The 22050-nt window shown below is 33.2% G+C and overlaps 1 protein-coding gene across 1 annotated transcript in view; it reads left to right on the top strand.

Annotated features, from left to right (window-relative positions):
* Nucleotides 1-22050, top strand: part of PDE3A (phosphodiesterase 3A) — a 373613-nt gene that overhangs the window by 311044 nt on the left and 40519 nt on the right. The window contains exons 7-9 of the mRNA XM_027838672.1: nt 1748-1833; nt 5555-5709; nt 10875-11015. Coding sequence (XP_027694473.1) covers nt 1748-1833; nt 5555-5709; nt 10875-11015 — 382 coding nt within the window. The remainder of the gene's footprint in view (nt 1-1747; nt 1834-5554; nt 5710-10874; nt 11016-22050) is intronic.

The following is a 22050-nucleotide window of genomic DNA, read 5'->3' as shown; positions in this document are numbered from 1 at the left end:
TTAAATAAGGAAATGTTAAAAATTTAAGGGGACATAGACATGTTGGAGAAAAAAGCATAGAAAATTATAAATAAAACTAAAAGCTCTTTTTTGGAAAAAAATAAAATTCACAAGCCCTTAGCTAACCTGATTTTAAAAAGAGGAGAGCAGAAAATCAGATCAATAAAAAACAAATAAACAAGGTGAAATTAAAAAAAAAGAGAAGTATAAAGACTAATCAGAATAAGTTATGCACAGTTATATGCTAACAAAACAGAATTGCAAAGTATTAAAAACCACATGAAAAAATGTTCCAAAATCACTATAGTTATACGAGAATTGCAAATCAAAATAACCCTGAGTTTTCTCCTCACACTGTGTAAATTGGGGGAAAAAAAGGCAACAATCAATGCTGGATGGGTTCTGGAATTACAAGCACACTAATTTATTGTTGGTGGAGCTGGGAGTAGGTAAAACTATTTTGGAAAATAATTTTTCAATTATGCAAATAAAGTGAATAAAATGTTCATACTCTTTGAGCCAGAGGTTTCACATAAACTATTGATAAGAAGAAAGGCCCCATATGCACAAAATATTTATAGCAGTGCTTTTTGTCATATGAAAGAATTGGAAACAATTTAAATACCCATCAGTTACAGAATGATTAAACAAATTTTGGCATACGTGTGTAATGGAATATTACTCTGATGTAAGAAGTAATGTGTGGGGGCAACTAGGTGGTGCAGTGGATAGAGCACTAGCCCTGAAGTCAGGAGAACCTGAGTTTAAATCTGACCTCAGACCAAACACTTGACACTTATAGCTGTGTGACCCTGGGCAAGTCATTTAACCCCAATTGCCTAAAAAAAAAGAAAGAAAGAAAAAGAAAAAAAAAGAAGTAATGTGTGATGAATACAGAGAAACATGCATATGAACCGATGCAGAGTGAAATAAGCAAAACTAAGAAATCAACTACAGAAATATAAATGGAAAATACAACTACACATCAAAAAATCAACACAAGTTAATAATCTATGTATAATGATATTGTTTGTATATGCAAATATACAGTTGTTTGTGTATAATTTGCATATTGTCTTGTCCACTAGATTGTGGGCTTCTAGGAATAACTGTTTTTGCATTTCTTTACATCCCCCAGTGCTTGAAATATAGTAGGTACTTACTAAATCTTTCTTGACTTCACTTGATTAGATAACACACAAAAGGCATAAATAAGTCTTACTTATCTTCTTTGGAGCACACATTTGAGAGGACAAGCTATAATGACCGTGGAAAACTTGTGGTATTTGTGAAGTTTATAGTACTACTCCCTATTTGGAAGGATTTTTTAAAAAGCATTTTGTGGACAGAAACAAAAAAATTAACTATTTGTATACTGCTGAGCTTCATATTCTGATATTTAAAGTACCTAAAAGGAAACTCACAGTAGTATTTAAACTGATTTACTGTTGAGGAGAAAATCCCATGATTTATTAGTAAAATTAATAAATTTCACTAATTAGTAAAAATAAAGATTTACTAAAACTTTAACTTTTGGAGTTCTGTTGCTATTTTAGCAACTAAAACTTGGTACTTTATCAAACAAAAAACTGCAAAAGACATTTTAATGAAATTTGTATGTGGTCAGTGTCTTAAAATTTTTAAATACATAAGAATTTTAAGTGCACAGATAAAGGGAATATGGAAGTGTTATTTGAAACATGTTAAAAATGCATACTTATAGCCTGCTTCATTCAATGTTTCTCAGCTGTGGCAGACCATATAATCAAGGGAACTCTGCTGATGGGGCATTGGGAAGTGGCAATGCAGCTACACATTCACCAAATAGAACAGGTAATTCTTTTATATTTTTTTTTAAAAAAGTTTATTATGGAACTACAATTTGATCTCAAAATCAAGTATGTTGAGAGCTACCTATCTTACCTTATTGCTTCCTGAAAATTTTCAATGTAAGCAAGCATCCAAGAAGGATCCTTAATGATTCTTAACTACCAATTAATAGACATTGATTGATTGCTTATTATGTACTAGGAACTGAGCTAGGCTTACATGGCCAAACAAATACTGAGCTAGGCTTACATAGCTAGACAATGTCGCAAAGGACCTTTGTGATGTGGCCTAGGTAATTCTACATATTGGTGCTATAAATGTCCAGGAACAAATATTCTTCTTCCATCAAAAAGATCTTAAGGGTATTAAGGTTTATATGAGGATGCTATTTGGCCACCTAGAGTGGCAATTCAGGATGCTTTGCACATTATATATTTGACTGAGAGCTTAATTTATTGTCTCTAGTATCTGTGAACTTTTTTTTAATTATTGCTCTAGCACCCAGGATGAAAAGGGAAGAAAACATTGGGGGGAAAAAAGAGAGAAATATCTGCTGTGCCTATCATTTGTCAATTGGTGGCAACATTTATGTAGAATCAGAATGTTTGCCTTCCTAAATCTCCATTTGTTTAGTGCATATAACTGAAAAAAACCCCAGATATTGGCATTACCTATGTTTTATTGCATTTTTATTTGTTTTGTTAAATATTTCCCAATTATATTTTAATCTTGTTCTGATAGAATTTAGGAGTATTGTGGGCTGGGTGTTTGGCATCTTTTATCATACATCCTGAAACTGGAAGAGAGAACTTTTTTTTTCAAAAGCACTATTTCTGACCACAATACCCATCTACTTTTAACTCTCATTTCACTTCCAAGATTGATGGAAGTCTTTTCAGACCTTTTCAGTATATTTCCTCCAAATATTTAGGATATTCTTTTTACATTTTTTTCATGGTCATCCATTTTTTCTATCTTATCTATAAGACATATGAGTAATTGGGAAAGATCTTTTCAGTTTGTTGTATTCAAGTCCTATTATTTATTATTTTAGATTAACAACAAGAAAACTTAGAATAATGTTTGTTATAAATTAGGCATTGACAACTGCCATGTTATTTCATTTTTTCAGTTCCTTAGTATGTTGTAAAACATCTATTTTATGTTTTCTCAGCTTTTCATATAATATTGAATAGCTAGGCTGCAAAGAATCCAAGATGAAGTTATGCCTTTGTAGGATTTTAATGATCCCAATAGATGTTAGTGGAAATTCAATAGAAAGATTTTTTTTTCACTTTTTCTTTTGTAGAAACTGTGGGCAGGTTTTTAGATGACATAGTTATGTTCAAGAAAAGAAATAAGTTGCTTTGTTTCAATATTTTTCTTTTATGGATTGTAATTCTTTCTTAAAGTTGCTTTTATTGATAAATATTTTGTCTGAAGAAAGTTTTCTAGTCATTTGGTAAGAACAAAATTGGGCCTTTAAATATCATAGTTAGATATTTTAATTTGTATAGGCTACTTAAACTAGAGCAAGCTTTTAAATTAAAGAATAAACTCTCTCTCTCTCTGTGTGAGTGTGTGTGTGTGTGTGTGTGTGTGTGCGCACGCACGTGCTTGCATTGTGAGTAGGTTATGAAAGCTGATCCCCATTCTCTTAGAAAGATATCTTGGTTATTCCTATTTTACTCCTGTTGCTACATAGATCATTTTAATCACTCTCCCTCTGGCCATGATGTTTCCTTGTTCTATACTTGGTTAGTTTTTGTTTGTTTGAATAAGTATTTATTAAATATCTACTATGTGCTGAACACAGTGGTAGGTGTTGGGGTTAAAAAGAACAGTCTCTGCCCCAAGAAACCTGTATTCTCTCATGTCAGGAAGCATGTCCCAATTGGAGTATATACAGAGTAAATATAAAATAAATACAAGATAATTTTGGGAAGGAGGACCCTAGCAGGTAGAAATGGGGGGATGGGCAAGAATTTCATGTGTAGGATAGAGCCTATGCCCAATCTAAAACAAAATTAAGGATTCTAAAAGGTAGAGGAGAGAAGGCAGTACATTCCAAGTATTGAGGACAGCTACAGAAGCCACAAAAGCAATAGAAAAGTGATACAAAAGCATAGAGTAATGAGAAAAGACTTTGCTTTTTCTCTTTTTTTCCTTTTTTTCTTTTTTGCCAAATACAAGGAAAATATACTGTCCATGCAGGTAGTAATTTTATGACCTCTATCTTTCCTTACCTTATCAGAGGATAAACTACAAAGTCTTCTGCTTAGCATTGAAAGCCTTTCTAAATCTTAGTCCAGCCTTTTTTTTTCCCCCAGGTGTTACTCTTTCATGATTGGACTCTATATTTTTGTCAAACTAGTCTGTTCACTGGTCCTTGAACTTGTGTGAGAAATGATTATTTCTCTCTGGTATTAATAACTAATTATTCAATCAGAACTAAGATTCTTCCCCTTTTCTATATCCTCACCTAGTAATCAACCAGTGTGGAAAATCTTTTTGAAAGATTTATCCAGGGCAAAATCTAATTAGATAGTAAAAGAAATTCTAAGTTTGGGCTAATGAGTACATTACTACTCATTGTGTTTGTTTAAATAGGTTTAGGAAGTGTTGATGCACCCTTTTGTCAGACAGATGATATGAAAATTGATAAGTTTATCTGACCAAGACTTGGAAGATTCAAGTCATGTACCACAAGACCCTCATTGTAATAAAGCCCACCCTCTCATTGTAATATTAATTCTCTCATTGGTTGTTAACCAGTCAGAGTTTTATTTTGTTTTGTTTTGTTTTTGCCACCCTCAGGAACACCTACTCTTCAAAGGACATGTAAACTATGATCCCACTGCCATTAGGGGTCTTTAGTCTAAAAGAGATGGATAAATGATCAGCCTTTTATTAATAAACATGCTGGCCTCATTAATAAAATGATTAAATTACTTAGAAATTATGTCTCTTGGAACATTTTTTTAAACATCACACTTTGCATTCCATCTTTTTTCTGTCTTTACACAGGCATGACCCCAATGTCTGGAATGCACTCTCTCCTCATGTTTCCCTCTTAGTATCCCTAGCTTTCTGCAAGGCTAACCTCAAGGATGACCTTTTAAAAGAAGCTATACTGATTCTATTCATTTCTTTCTCACCTCCATTGTTAGTCCACCCCCCTCCACATTACTTTGTATTTGCTTTGTGCTTATTTGTTATTTAATTTTCTGTTTACTTTTGTACCCTTTCAGTTGAACACAAGCTCCTTGACGGCAGAAATAGTTTGTTTTTTTTCTTTGTATCTCCTATACCTGGCACATAAGAGGTATTAAATGCTTTTTGAATGAATGAATTATGTAAGAGGTCTGGAAAAGCCACTGTTGTGAGTATGAGTCAATAAGAACACAGTAAGAAAAACAGAGGGAAATTTAAAGTTATAAAAATTTAGTCATTTTAAAAATTGGAAACTGACATAAGCAAATCACCTAATCTTTATAGTGTTTGAATATATTTGTTGAGGATACAGATAATGGGGAAGTTTTTGACTGTCCTGTTTTCTAAGGTCCTAATCCCTGGTTTTTTCTTCTGATGTTTATGCATGAACAAATTAAGAGAACATTATCTTGGCATTTAGAGTTGCTGTTTAACCTTGAGAGAAAATATACATCAAATGAGACCCAGTATTTCATTGTTATTAAAATAGGCAGTTCTCTCCTTGTTGCAGATGACACAGCTCAAGTGACTTCTGACTATGAAACCAATAATAACAGTGACAGCAGTGATATTGTCCAGAATGAAGATGAACAAGAGTGCTCTAAAGATTCATTGAGGAAAGAATCTCAACACAGCTCATGTACCCCTGAAACCATCGTATTTATGGTAGCTTCATATCACATCATTTGTTCATTTGTATTTCTTCATTTTGCTTTCTAATTCTAATTTAGAAATTAAGATGCAGTACACAATTTAGGGCAGACTTGAAAATACTTTTTTAAAAAATCATTCTTCCTATAAAATTATATTGGACTTTAACAATTTTGTCTGAGAGATGAAAGATTTTCCTATCAGTTGGTTAAGAACAGAAACGTCTATCTCTAACAAATGCTCTGAGTAACCTTTACTTCCATCTTTTTAAAAGTACAAATACTTTTGGGAAAATCCACTCAATAAATATGTATTTTTAAATGTTTTCCAGTTCTTTTAAAAAATCTTGGGGTTGTGGCAGGTAGGTGACACAGTATTTAGAGCACTGGCCCTGGACTCCAGAGGATCTGAATTAAAATTTGGCCTCTACTAGCTTACTAGCTGTGTGACCCTGGGCATGTCACTTAACCCAAATTGCCTGTAAAAAAAATCTTGCTAACACTTCCTAGTGACCCCTACCCCCCTAGAGCCCTCTCTTGAAACAAAGAATTACAACCAAGCAAAACAAATCAATACATATGCCATGTTTGACAATGTATGCCTGTGCCCACACCTGGATTTTTGGAGTAAGTATGCTCCACCAACAATTCACTGAAGTCATGATTAGGCAATGCAATGATCAGAATTCTGGTGTTGTTTTCCTTCACATTAATATAGTCATTATGTACATTATCCTCTCAGTTCTGCCTAATGCACTCTGAATCACTTCATACAAATTCTTCATCATCCCACATCTTTTTAATTTTATTATTTCTCAGAGTACAGTAATATCCTATTAGATTCTTATCCAACAGTTCAGATATTTCTCAATTGATAGACACACTTTGTTTCTAGTTCTTTGTTTAAAATAAAAAGTGCTGAAAATAATATTTTTGTATATGTAGCGCCTTGTCTTTTACCCTTTTAGAGGTATGTACCTAGTAATAATATCTCTGGGTATTTACAATTTAGTGGCTTTTCTGGTTATGATACCCAGTTATTTTCTGGAGTGGTTGAAATGATTCCCAGCTCAAACAACAGTTGATTAACATGTCTCAATAAATAATTTTAAATTAAACAAGAAGAATTGGGGGGACAGGTAAAATACAAAATTTCTTTAGGTCTTGTGCTTCTTTTCATTAGAACAGTCTTGATTTTTGATCAACATTAGACATTTGGACAATGTTTGCTTTCATGGCTACAACAAGCTATGTTTATATTGTCATTTTCTTTTAAGTGAATTATCATTCTATTATCTATTTGTTATTATATATCATAAGTGTATCTAAAATTCTAGTGTTAATTTTTTTTCTTATTGGAGTTACAGTTAAACAAAATAAAGAATATCGTACTTAAGTCAGTGTGGTATAGCAGAGAGAGTAGATCAATGGACAATCAGGAGACAATAGTTTTAGTCCCAGCTCAGTCAATACCTAGCTGGACGACCTAGATTCTTTAATTTTTCTCTGTTTCCATTCAATATTTAAATGAGATGAAGGGAAGGTGAAGTAGAAGACTAAGTGATCTCTAAGGTCTCCTCCGGGTCTAACATTCTGTAATATTTGTTGTTGAATGATTGATCATTTTTTCCCTGTCATCTCTCTACTTAATTACATTTAAATGTCAAATTAAAAAGATATTCACTTTGTTTGGCAAGTCAAATCAATTTTTGTACTTTTAAAATGATTATGTAATTGCTTTTGTCGGACCACACTTTAAATATAGGGATAGCCCTGGCCAGGGATGGAATGTGCCTATCCAAGCTGGTAAGAGTTCATATGCCTAGTATCTTACCAATTTAACAATAATTTTTTTTTAAACTGAAAAGGATGATAAAGGAGAAAATTGCCTAAGTATCCACCAACCTAGATACCATTGGAAGAAACTGTAATGTAGGAACAACTGCTTTTGAGACATTCAGAAGCCTACAGGAGAAATTCAAGAAAGTAGCCAATAGTGAAACCCAATGTAAAAAAAAAATACATGTATATAAATACCCAAAATGTAGGCAGTGAACAAATGAAACTAGACACTAATGCAAATCTAACCTTACATAATAGATACCATTGATATTTGGTGGGATGAGGTTAATAACTGGAATATACCTCTGGATAGGTTACACTTTATTAAAAACAAGTGAGATAGGTAGAAGGGGCTGTGGTGTTATTGTATATGGAGAAAATATATTCATGAGAAAATCTAAGAACCAAAACTGTTGAAATGTGATAGAGAGTATTAGGATGAAAATTAGCAAAGGGACAAGTAAAAAAAGATTTTATCATCAGAACATATTATAACTGTACAGTAAGAGGAAATAGTTGAGGAGAAGAGTATTTGTAGACTCAACACTTTTTCACTTCTTTTAAAACCTAGGTTATTCTTCTTAGATCCTGTAGTACCTATGCCATTCTCTCTGGTCTTTCAAAGAGTACCAATATTGGCTTAGCAACCACATCTGCCAATGCTTTCAAGACTCTTGAATGTAGTTCATTTGGGCCTTAAAGCAAAAACTCACCAAGGACAATGAGGCTTTCTTTCACTATCTCCTGGCGTATTTTAAATTTTGACTCTCTAATGACCATTTTTCCTATAATTTCTAGTCCAAAGATTGTTTCTCTTTTGAAGAGAAAATAGAAACAAAATAAAAATTAGTGAAAATGTAGAACTATTAATTGGTTGTCATTGGTAAATCTGCTGAGAACAGTGGTCATATCGCATTGATACTTCTCTTTTTTTTTTTAGTATAACTTGGAAAAAAACCCCTATATTGTCTTTATCCTCCACTGTCATCCATTAATTCAAAACTTTAGTGTCCCTGACAGTAATTTTGAAGGATAATACCCTGCTATTCAAATACTATTTGCATTCATTCATCATTACCTGCTCTGAATCTTTTATGTGTTTTAAAATGTTATGTTAGATACCACTACTAAGTCTGTATATCAAACAGATTTTTTTAGGAAAAAATATTTATATCAGCTCTTTTTGTGGTGCAAAGAATTGGAAATTGAGGGGATGCACATCAACTGGTAAATGGGCTGGAAAAGTTGTAGCATATGATTGTAATGGGATACTATTGTACTATGTGAAATGATGAGCAGGATGATTTTTACATGAACTGATACAGAGCAAAGTGAGCAGAACCAGGAGAACTTTTTACAAAGTAACAGCAATATTGTTAGATGAAGAATTGTGAATGACTTAGCTATTCTCAGCAATACAGTGATCCAAGACAATTCCAAAGGACTCATGATGGAAAATGCTATCCACATCTAGAGAAAGAACTGATGAAGTATGAATGCAGATCAAAGCACACTATTTTTTACTTTATTTGTGTTTTTTTGTCTGTGGTTTCTTTCACAATATAACTAATATGGAAATATGTTTTGCATGATTGCATATGTATAACCTATATTAAATTGCTTACTGTCTCAGGGAGGAGGGAGTGGAGAAAGGGAAGGATAGAATTTGGAACTCACTTTTTTAAAAGAATGTTAAAATTGTTTTTACATGCAATTGAGAAATAATAAAATATTTAAAAATAAAATTTTGTTATTCAATGAATTCCCAGTGTATCCATGAAAGTTTCTTTAGATAACTCCCCATTCCTCCTATGACAGAATTGTTTTTTTAATTTGTGTTCCTACCCTTTGAGCTATGTTCCTTTGAGTTTCCTATCCCTTCTTGGGTGGCTTCTCTTGTAGAATATTAGATATTGGGATCCTATTGATCTTTTCTTCAAATGCTTTCAAATCTATCTTCCAGAAATGTAAGATAAAGTGATCACTCACCCACAAGCTTCATTACTGTGTCAGAATAGCACACAAAATAACATTTCCCTTCATTGTTTTCACTACCTTTTGAAGAATGGAATTATATTTAAGGTTAATCAAGAAATTTTAGCCTCTCTACTTTTGTCAGGTAGAGAAACAAATATCATACTTCAATGTCAGGCTTTTTCTGAAATGCCTCATCCATATTTCCATTCTTCTCAGGTGGTCTGTAGAATATTCAGATGCTTTTGTTTCTCTCTACATTGATACTAAACCTGATTCTCTCCAGTCAGTATGTTTCTTCCTATATCCATCTGGTTCCTGAACATTTTCACAGGAGTGTATCTTTTTAATATCTAATGCTTTTCTAAGCTCTCTTTTGCTTGTTGTATTTAGCATTTATTAGGCACCTGCTTTGTGCTATGTACCATACTGGATAACTGGATATACAAAGACTGAAATAAAACTGTCTCTGCCTTCAGGAAACTTGTATTCTATCAGAGAGCAAATATATCCTCCATAGACATATTTCACCTCTAAGTTCCATACCAGAAAGTCTCAAAATTACCTAGGAGGTAAATTTATCAATGTGCATCAGGAACTTTTGTTCACTGTGCTTGTCACCTTGGCTTTATAAACTTGAATCTCTAAACCAATGGGTTTTAATCCTTGTTTCTTTCTTGGTTTTTGTATCCTGTAAAGTTTTAGATCTCTCTACTACTTTTCTTATTTCTACATTATAATCATGGTCTATATCTCTATGTCCCCTAACATGGCAGAAGTACATTGGCAGTTTTTTACCCTTCCATTTCATTTAAAACCCTTTCTGAAAACTCCAGTAAAATACCTTTTTTAACCAGTCCATTCTATCCTAGGGCAGAAGTCTATCATTCTTTTAATTTGTGATCTAGAAATCCTATTTTTAATCACTTGTATATGGGTAACATCCAAGGAATAGCTGGTGTCTATCATAATTCCCATTTTACAAATAGAAAAGCATACAAATGGGGAAGCATTAATGTAAATTTGAACATTCAGATTAAAATGCAGTGGCATCATCATGTTATAAAGGGAACATTTAGTTATTATGTGTTTATGTATGCCTGGTTTAGCAGTAGATATTATGTAAAACAAGTTTAAAGGTATCTGCCTACGTAGGGTTCATCTGATTATAATACTTGTTATTCAGATTCTTAATTTAAAGTTTTGGTTTCCTTAGTATTTTAAATGAAGAGTTGAAAACCTTGCAATTTTGAATCATCACCTGAACAAATGTACCTTCATTTTTAAAATACTGACATAATGTATAAGACTTTTTAAAACTAGAACTATATGCCAATAAAATATTTTCTTCTCTGATCTTTATAGCCAGATAAGCCTATTCTTGCTCCAGAGCCTCTTGTCATGGATAACTTGGACTCGATAATGGAAAAACTAAATACTTGGAATTTCCCAATCTTTGATTTGGTGGAAAAGATAGGGAAAAAATGTGGCCGAATTCTGAGTCAGGTAAGAATATAACAGTTAGCATTTATTAGTGCTTTAAGATTTGCAAAGCTCTTAGATGTTATTTTATTTGATCCTCACAAAAACTCTGTGAGGTAGGTGCTTTTATTGTTCCATTTTACAGATGAGGAAATTGAAGTACAGAAAGATTAAGTCACTTGCCCAGGGTCATATACCTAGTAAGTGTCTGTGACAGAATTCTATGTTAAAATTTCCTAACCCTAAGTCCTCCCACCTGGTTGCCTCATTTGTAGATATGGGTTTGTACTCATCCCTCAAAATATACAGTACCCTAAAGCCATGAAAGCTTATAAAATAACTGCTTGTTTAAAGAATGGATATATATATATATGTGTGTGTATATATATATATATATATATATATATATATATATGGAGAAGACCTAAATCTCCTCACTCAGCCTTTAACAGATTACAGCAGATTCTTTCAATGTTATAGGACATAAAAATAATGAAAATAACCCTACATCTAAGAAGTGTTTACGTGGTGCCACTCAAATTGATCTGTGACAATTTCTCTCATACAACTGAAACCTGAGTTTTCAGGAATCTTGATTTTGTATGGCAGAACATAGTATGATGACCTTCTAGCATTTCTAGTGTTTTACAACATGTCACATAGAATCCCTATGACCATATGGTCCAATTCAGTTCAACAAACATTTTATGTCAGGCCTGTGTACTATGTGTAATGCACTATGTTGTCATAATATAACAATTTGTTATTGTTGTGGACCTGGGATTTCAGTTGTGTAGAGAAAGTCTAGTGTGGAAAGTGTTGATGCAGACCTGACTGGGGCACTGAGAGATTAAGTGACCTGACCTTAGTCACTGCTACTATTGTATGTATTAGAATATGCACATACATGCATGTACATCTAGTATGTATGTACCTCCATGCAATAGACAGTATATCAATAAATTCTGCAATTTCCATTATTATGGAATTAAAGGAAATTAAATGGTTCAAGTGATTATTATGGCTCTCTTTTTTACAATTACAATATTTTGTGGTTTTCCAAATAATTTTGTTTTCTTTTTATATTTTCTATGAGTAGTACAAATTAACTATGACTGCCATGGAATTTTTAAAATGTAACAGAGAAATTGGCATGTGTCTAAAAAACAAGCAGAAATTGCTTAGAAAATTTAAATGACTTAATGTCTTTATGAACATTCTCAAGATGTCTTTTCTTTAGCCTTTGAATATTAAACTGAATCATGATCTGATTTAAAAATTAATTTGTAGACTTGGAAGTTTTCTTTGAAAATACTATAAGAAACATTAAAGAGCATTTTAATCTATCAAATCAAATGTTTTTTATGTTGACAATAATTACAATAGGGTTTTGTAGTTTTCTATATCTTTCAATTAATTGTGTAATGGTAAAGGTAAGACCTACTGTGGAATATCATATTATGAAGGCCTTCTTATTCTGGAATAATAATTTCATAAAGCATAGCTTTGATGTATGTATAGATTATTATCAGAAAAACTTAATGTAGATGAGAAACTAAATATGCAGGTTTGTAGCATTGAAGCTTTCCCAGGCATCTTTTTTGGTAATTAAAAAGGTCTGAGATTTTTTCAATGCCTTTGGCATTTTTACCTTCCTTCAAATTCCTTGTGAATCAATTTCTAAATATCCTCACAGTTGTTACTTTAGAAAATCTTCTCTATGTACAGAGACTCTAATCCAATCACTTATATTTTGCTCTCAATAATGTAATTTCTTTCTTTCTCTATAAGCATATCTGAGAGTAGGACATTAAAATCAAAATGTGATGGCTCCACTGTCCTTGAAAGTGATAAAATGCTCATCAAGAACTTATAACCTTTCCATCTTTCTTTTGTTTGATGTCCTACTTCAGGTTTATACCTAAATGTTCTCAGGATGATTTTGCTTAGTCGAGTCTTTTGCTAGGCTTTTTTAATATGGTTTTATCCTCTACTACTTTTTTCTGTTTTATGAGGTAACATTATTCATAATATTCTACCATCTTTCTCTATAAGATTTTTTTTACTGTAAACTTTAATTATACAAAACTTAAAATTTAAGTCATTGTTTCCCTTTGCTGCCACAGCTCTCTTGCTGGCAAGAGTCATGGTAATTGCTGAATAATGCAGTTTGTAGGCTTTTTTGACCTCTATGTTATGGCATTTAATTCACATTAAAATTGGTTTCTTTGTCCTTTCTTCCATCAATATGCCATTTTTGTATCAATAATTTGCCTAAATAACTGAAGCTGGAGTTGTTTTAATTGCATGGAATATCTATTCCTAGCTTTTATTTTTTTAGCTTTGTATCAAACATGATCTTTGCTCTGATAAGTCAATGATATAAATGTATCTAGACAGCTTATTCAGAAATGCTTCCCTCATCAGTAATAAATCATTTCCTATCTTTAAAATATAATTAATTTTACTTTTCTGTTGTTATTTAATGCTTGCCATTTTCTGCATCCCTCAGTTCTTTCTTTTTAAAAGAAAATATTCATGATATATAAACATGAGGTTTCTGCAGAGTCTACAAATCTCTAGCTTCTCATCTCTTACTCCTGATATACTTTTCTGAACTAAAATTTTTCCATGTTCATATATTCTCATCTTTGTATTGAAGTAACTCAGTTTCAAAATATATATGTATTTAGTTTGGCAAAGGTGATAAAAGAAAAAAAAGTAATTCTACAGGGGCTTTGGGAATATAGGCACAAGTTTGTTTTTTGGTTGAGCTGTGAATTGGTCCAAATGTTTTCAAAAACAATTTGGAATTATTCTAAAAAGTTACTAAATTCTACATGCCCTTCAGACCAGTAATATGATGACTAGTCATAGACACTAAAGAGGTCAAAGATAGGGAATATTAATAGCGACATTTGTATAGAACAAAGATAGATGTCCATAGATCGGGGGAATGACTGAACAAATTGTGGCATGTGGATTAATGGAATATTATCATATCCTGAAAATAATGAATATGAAGAAATCAGTACCACTTGAAAAGATTTGTGAGAAATACAGAGAGCAGTAGAACCAGGAAGACATTTTACATAATTACCACAATAATGTAAAGGAAAAACAAAATTGAAAGATATCAAAATTCTGATAAATGTGGTGAATTCAGATATCTCAATGGTGAAGCATGCCTTTCTCTGTTTAGAGGAGCAAAAGGGCTACAAGTGTGGAATGAGATAGTTGTTGTCAGATGTGGCCAATATACTGTTTTACCTAATGGTGTGTAGAGAGGGAACATAGTAGAATGAATCACTGGGAAGTGATAGACTTTTTTTTTTTAAAGAGTACCAATCAAACTTTAAAAAAAGTTGAGAAAAACTAACTAAGCAAAATCATTCTAAGGGAATTTAAGGATGAAGTATGAAAAACAACAACAAATAGATGGAAAATGGAAAAGATTTATGAAGATTTTTATAACAAACTTTTTTTGCCATCACTGACAGAGGAGTCACCACATTTGGAATCTAACATCACAATCACCAATGTGCTGCATGAGAAAGTGGAAATAGTGTTGAAGAATACAAAGATGGGAGAAGCAGCTGAACTAGACCATGTATACACAGAAGAGGTCCATGCTGGAGAAAGCACAATTTTGAGGGCATTGAGGGATCAACTTTCAAGGTAACCAAAAGATGGGAGATACCAAAAGCTTGGAAAAAATCTAGAACCACATTACTTACCAAAAAGAAGCCTAATGAGAGAATATCAATGATTATTGAACTATATATCTACTTTCTCATCTATCCAAAAATTTTATGAGAATAATATACATATATCAAGGACATCTTTGATGGACATTTAAGATGATAGGTTTCCACAAATAATATTCTATTTCAGACTACATCTTTGCTATCACACTCTTGACTTGAAAGGTATAGAGGACTTGCAATTGAATTGTGAGTATTCTTTCTTGAATATAAAGAAGCATTTTATATGGTAAAGGAAGATGCTGACTTATAGCTTGCCCTGTAGAATGGCATCTCCAATGCACATATCAAAATCATTAAGGTTTGTTCAAAGATAAAATATAGGAAAATTTTGGTCAACCTTATTATTAATAATCAAGAAAGACATACATTTGATGTTCAGTATAGAATACAAATTGGACAGTTTCCTTATAAATGGTGAAGTCATCCAGAAACTCCTGTTTATGAATGATATAGTGCTGATTACATCAAGCTCTGGAACACTGCAGAGGCTCCTGAGATCCACAATTACTCAAAGAATTCAACCTAACTATCTACGAAGGAAAAACTGAAAGAATGAAGAATGTCTGTTAACCACATTATGGTATGAAATCTGATGAATAACTCATAGAGCTATCCCTTTTGTGTGTATATATGCATGGATACATATACATACTGCCTCAACCAGATGCCATGAATGGACACTAAAGCAGGATAAGAACAATTTATTGCTTTTGGGAAGTAGTGACATGCTTTTAATGATTCCAAGCTTCTCCTTGAAAGAGAGGTCTCTCTTTTTTAACAAAAAAAAAATTAATATGATACTGGAAATTACAGAATCCTATACTATAATCTCTCAAGAATTAAAGGGAAAGATCACCCAAATGTCAGTGAAGAGACATGTGGTAGATGTGAAAAGTTTATAATGTATCACTAAGGAAAGATTTTACAGAAGTGGTATAAAGGTTATCAGAGAGATTTGTGACCAAAAATAAGATGGACTGTTATATGAGAAGATGAGGAAAATAGTACATGGTTGTTTCTCATGCTTTATTGGCATTTTCACATGTCAAGACATCTTGAAGACCATCTCCACCTCAATACTGGATGAACCCTTTTTGGAAGATTTATAGGACTACATTGGTAAGAATTATCCAGGATGAGAAAACATGAAGAGGTTGCAATCCTCATTGTTGGAGCATCATCATCATAAAGAACATAATCCATCAAAATGTCAAAGTCATCATAGAGAATAAAAAGTTGTGAAAAAATAATTAGTAAATGTTATTGGGGAAATTGGTTAGCAAGTCAGTGGAAAACAGATTCAGGTGCAAATTTCACATCTCAACACAATTCAGATAGATGACAGACCTAAAAAATTCTTCCCCATACATGACATCCATCTCCCAAATTCTCTACCTTTGCAAAATCTTTTTTAGAATCAATGGATGAGTTACACTATTTGAATGAATGCCTACATCAATAAGATCATAAATACATTCGTATGTGAGTACAATAAATAGAAATTAAGAGCAATTGTTATGACACAGCAGATACTAAGTGATCTTGAAGCATTGCCATAATGGTTATGTTCTGCCAATCTCCTATATGTACAGTTCTTTTCTTAGTTACCCTTGCCTTTTCTCTTTTCTTTCTCTATTTTCTTTTTTCTTCAAAATTTCTTATTTTTTCATCATTTTCTCTTTTGCCTATATATAGTGATGAGAAGTATTAGTATTAACTGGTGGTGCTCACTGCTAAAGAGTTGATTGATAAAGAATTAGGTGATGGAATAAAGAAAACATTTAAAGAAGATCAGAAGAGGAGAAAGATCCTATATCTAGTTCAATGCCCACAATAGACACAAATGTTTGAGGGAATAAATTCATAATATGTAAAAGAAAAATTATTTAAAATGTGCTTATTAAAATGAGACCAGAATAAATATCTATATATTTGTTCATGCATTCTCCACTTCCCTGATTAACTTCCTCCTTTCCATTTTTATGTTGAATTCATCCTTCAAGATGAAACAAGGATTTTTCAAGCCTCAGATATGTTCTGTCATAAGTTGATCTACTCTAATTCTTTTTAGCCAATAAGTTATTTTAAATTCAACATATAGGATGAATATTGATTCAACCCCCCCAACACATACACTTGTAATATTAGAAGGAGGAGCACCCTACTGGTACCATATAAATGGAGTGCACATGCATTAAACATTGGAGGGCTCCTAATGCATAACACAAATTAAGAGTACCAAGGATGACCCAATTCAAGGGGAGCCCATGTACAGCAATTATTGAGAAGAGGTTGCATGAGAAAGTAGATAGAGATTAATTCTGTAGAGTCAATGTAACTTATGTAAAAAACTGTGCTACGTATAGCTAGGCCTTGATTAGTGGTTGTATTTTCAAATTCTCATTATTTAAAGTTATAATTATGTAAAACATAGTCATTGGTTCCTGCACAATGGAAATATATAGTGCAAAAGGATCACTTCAAGAGGATTCATTAGTTGCACTAATATGTGTCCTGGCTGTATATACTAAGTACTGGGAGAACTCCCAGCTTGTGACCATTGTAAATTGTAGCCAAACTACTTCAGACTAAAACAGCAACAGCCAGCTCCAGTACCTGGGGTTGATGTCAAAAGTGTCTTCCAGATTCCATGGCTCAAAGCCCTGAACCCTGTATGAAGCTTTTTCTTTTTGAGTTTATTTGCCTGAAGGGTTTCTCTGGTAAGTCTTCTATAGTATGATGAAAGGATCTGTTGTTTTTGGCAATACAATTAAGAGCCCTTCTCTGTCCCTCACACTTCAGCTTGCACTCTGAAAGGCATAGCATCTTCTACCTCTTTTAGAGAGTCAAAGACTACATCTTGCATCTCAATAAAGGTGTAGATTTTGCCACTGGAATTCATACTTGTCAGACACATGGCTATACATAAGAATACAAAGGAATAAGCAGAAGTCACTTTTGTGAGGTCCATGAAGGACAGAACCCTTTCTTTCCTTTTGTTGCTTCATTTTATAAATGAATCAGGAAGTAGGATGGGGCCAGTAGCCTCCCCCGCCTCAACCTCATCTAGGAGAGTTGCAGTATGCAGCAAGAAAAAAAAAAAATCACACAGCCTATAGGTAATCCTGGCAGTTAACCCTCACCAACATACTAGTCCACTCCTGATGATTTCTGGCTAGCCCATTAATTCCAATAACCATCATCCTGCAACAGCAACCCACAAGTGTCAGGGAAAAGGAAGAGGCCTAGATCCTGCCTACCACCCATCCTCTGCAAATAATAAAAAATAAATTCTTCTTGGTTTTTTCTTCTTAGAAATATTAATGCCAAATGCATACACACACATACACACATAATCATCAGATTGAAGGATCCTGGGAGAATCTATTATGTCATTTCTGTAGTGTGATATTTCTATTGCAGTGTTCACTGAACAGTGGTCTATAGGTCAAAGGGTTACAAAAATATTAAATATCTCATTGATTATAGTTGTCTTGTACAAAGTCCAGGGTCACAGAGATGAAAATTACCTTTATATGGTCCCTCTGATGAAGAAGCTCATTTACTCACCTCTTGACAGAGAGGTAGTATTGTAAGGTGCAGATTGAGATACATATTTTCAGACACAATCAATATGAGGAAATGCACATTTGTTGCAATTGTTTTATTGGTGGGGCAGAGGGTAGTAAGAAGAGCAAGGTTGCTGATAGGATTGCAAAAAAAAATAAAAGAAGAAAGAAAGAGGGTCATTTGAAATATTTTTAAAAATTATTATTTATTTTAAACATTATTTTTTTAAATTTTGAGTTTCAAATTATCTACCTCCATCCCCCACCCAGTGATAAGGCAACTAATATATCAATTATACATTTGAAATCACGAAAAACATTTTTATACTAGCCATATTTTTTTAAAAAGCAAAGAAAGTGAGATTACACTTCAGTTTGTACTCAGAGTTCATCAGTTCTCTCTCTGGAGGTGAACAGCATTTTTTCACCATGAATCGTTTGGAGTTGTCTTGGGTAATTGTATTGATAAGAATAGCTAAGTCTTTCATAGTTGATCATCATTATAACATTGTTGTTCTATGCACAATGATCTCCCAATTCTTTTCACTTCAGTTTACATCAGTTTGTATAGATCTTGAGATGTTTTTCCCCTGAAACTACTCCTATCATCATTGCTTAAAGCATAATAGTACTCCATCACAATCATATGCCATAAATTGTTCAGTCATCCCCCAATTGATGAGTTTTCCCTCAATTTCTAATTCTTTGCCACTACAAAAAGAGCTTTTTGTATTTTTTTGTACAAACAATCCCTTTTCCTTTTTCTTTGACCTCTGGTGGTACTGCTGGATCAAGGGGCATACACAGTTTTATAGCCCTTGGGCATAGTTCAAAATTGTTCTTCAGAATGATTGGACCAGCTCACAACTCCACCAACAATTCATTAATGTGTAACTATTTTTCCCTTTTCCCCTTCAACATTTATCATTTCTGATAAGTCTAAGGTGGTACTTTTGAGTTGTTTTAATGTGTATTCTCTAATTAGCAGTGATTTAAAACATTTTTTTCTTAAGACTATAGATAACTTTGATTTCTTTTCCTGGAAACATTGTTCAGATTCTTTGACCATTTATCAATTAAGGAATTTGCTTTCATTTTTATGAACTTCACTCAGTTCTACACTTAGTATATATTTGACAAAATAAGCCTTTATGCGAGGAACTTCTGGTAATTCTTTGCATGTTACTTCATTGTCTATGGTACCTTTTAACACAGTTTAGTGTCCCTGCTTACCAATTTTAATTAGGTCTATTTTTTTTTTGCTTTTGATTTGTCTAAGATCATGATTGCTACCCTTGCCTTTTTTACTTTGGCTTAAGAATAATAGATTCTGCTCCAGCCCTTTAACTCTATGTGTGGATTTCTGTTTCATGTGTCTTTTGTAAACAACGTATTGTTTGATTCTGGTTTCTGAGTCATTATGCTGTCCACTTCTATTCCTGTTCACATTTGCAGTTATGATTGCTATGTATTTCCTTCCATCCTATTTTCTTCTGTTTATTTTTCTTGCTCTTTTTTAATCCTGTCCCTCCTCAAAAATTTGTTTTGCTTCTGACCACTGCCTCCTTTAATTTGCTCTCACTTTTATCACCCTCTCCCACATTTATTATCCCTTTTCCCTCTTATTTTTCTTTCAGGTAAGATAGATTTCTATACCTAACTCAATGTGTTTATGTATTCTTTCCTCTGAACCAATTCTGATAATATTGAGATTTAAGCATTGCACACCCCTCCATTGTGAAAATTCTTCTTTGCATCCTTTTATGGGAGAAAATTTGCCCCATTCAACCTCTCCCTTCTTTCTTCTCCCAGTACATTCTCTTTCTCCCCTTCATTTTTTTTTTTTTTTTGGAGATCATTCTAATATAATCAACTCTGCCTTCTCTCTATGTAAACTTCTTGTCACTTCCCTATTAATGATAATGTTCTTCAGAGTTGAATGTATCATCTTCCCATGCAGGAATGTAAACAATTTACCTTTATTGAATTCTTTATGATTCTTTTTTATGTTTACCTTTTTATGCTTCTCTTGAGTCTTGTGTTTGAATGTCTATTTATTCAGCTTTATTTTCAGCAGGGATGCTTGAAAGTCCTCTATTTCATTCAATATGCATTTTTCCTCCTGAAGAATTATACTCAATTTTGCTGGGTAGTTTATTCTTGGTTATAATCCTAGCTCCTTTTCTTTCTGGAATATTATATCCTAAGCCTCCCACTCTTTTAATGTGGAAACTACTAAATCTTGTGTTATCCTGATTGTGGCTCCATAGTATTTGATTTGTTTCCTGGCTGCTTGAAGTATTTTACTTTTGACATGGGAGTTCTGGAATTTGGCTATAATATACCTGAGAGTTTTCATTATGGAATCTCTTTCAGGATGTGAGCAGTGAATTCTTTCAATTTCCATTTTAGCCTGTGGATCTAAGATATCAGAGCAGTTTTCCTTGACAATTTCTTTAAATATGAATGTGTAGGCTCTTTTTTTTAAAATCATGACTTTCAGGTAGTCTAGTAATTCTTAAATTATTTCTCCTTGATCTATTTTTGTCAGTTGTTTTTTTCCAATGAAACATTTCACATTTTCTTTTATTTTTCCATTTTTTTTACTTTGTCATATTGTTTCTTGATATCTCATGGAGTCATTAGTTTCTACTTGCCCAATTTTAATTTTAGAGAATTATTATCTTCAGTGAGATTTTGTACCTCTTTTTCCATTTGACCAATTCTGCTATTTATTTAAGGAGTTCTTTTCTTCAGTGAATTTTTGTGCCTCCTTTACTATTAGGTCAGTTCTGTTTTCTGAAGTGTTATTTTCTTTAAATGTTTTTTTGTGTCCCTCTTTTAGCAAGACATGTTTTGTAGCTCTTTTCACACTGTTGTCTTCTTCTGAGTTTGTTTTGGTCTTCTCTGTCATCATAGGAGCTTTTTATAGTCCAATTCTTTTTTTTTTTTTTTTGGTTTGTTTATTTTTTTCTGTCCTATTTCTTTCTTTCTTTCTTTCTTTTTTTTTTTCAGGCAATTGGGGTCAAATGACTTGCCCAGGGTCACACAGCTAGTAAGTGTCAAGTGTTTGGTCTGAGGCTGGATTTGAATGCAGGTCCTCCTGATTTCAGGGTCGGTGCTCTATCCACTGTGCCACCTAGCTTCCCCCTGTCCTACTTCTTGACTTTGAACTTCATGTTAAAATTGGATTCTATTCACTGGCAGATGATGAGGCTCTGTCTCAAGATTTAGGTTTTTTTGTACTGCTGTTTTCAGAACTAGTTCTGGGGAGTCTGCAATTTTTAATGCTTCTGAGGTGTTGTAATCTTTGGAGAGGTATAGTCACTGTTTTCTTGGTCTTGCTCTGTCTTTACAGCCACAAGCCTTGCAGCCATAAGCACTAGTACTCTACTTTGCCTTATAGCTGTGACCAGAGTTCTCTGCTCCCATGTAACCAACCAATAGCTCTCCTCTCTACTCTGGAACTATGACCCGTAACTATGGATGGGCAATAGAATTGCCAATCAGCACCAGCTGTACCCATTGCCTGCAAAGGGTCCCCTATATTCTCTTTCTGACCAGTTATCCAATCCCCTTATCATTTGTAAGATGAGAGCTCCTGAAGCAACTGCTGCTGCTGCTATGGCTGCTGTTACCTCTTATACATGTGTGGACTCAGGACCCTGGTGTCATAGACTTTTCCTGCCAACTTCATAAGTTTTCTTAGACTGGGATAATGTC

This window comes from Vombatus ursinus, unplaced genomic scaffold (genome assembly GCF_900497805.2).
Source record: "Vombatus ursinus unplaced genomic scaffold, bare-nosed wombat genome assembly UNPS02014830.1, whole genome shotgun sequence".
NCBI classification, from domain to species: Eukaryota; Metazoa; Chordata; class Mammalia; order Diprotodontia; family Vombatidae; genus Vombatus; species Vombatus ursinus.
Note: the sequence above shows the minus strand (reverse complement) of the source record. Positions and strands in the feature narration are given on the sequence as shown.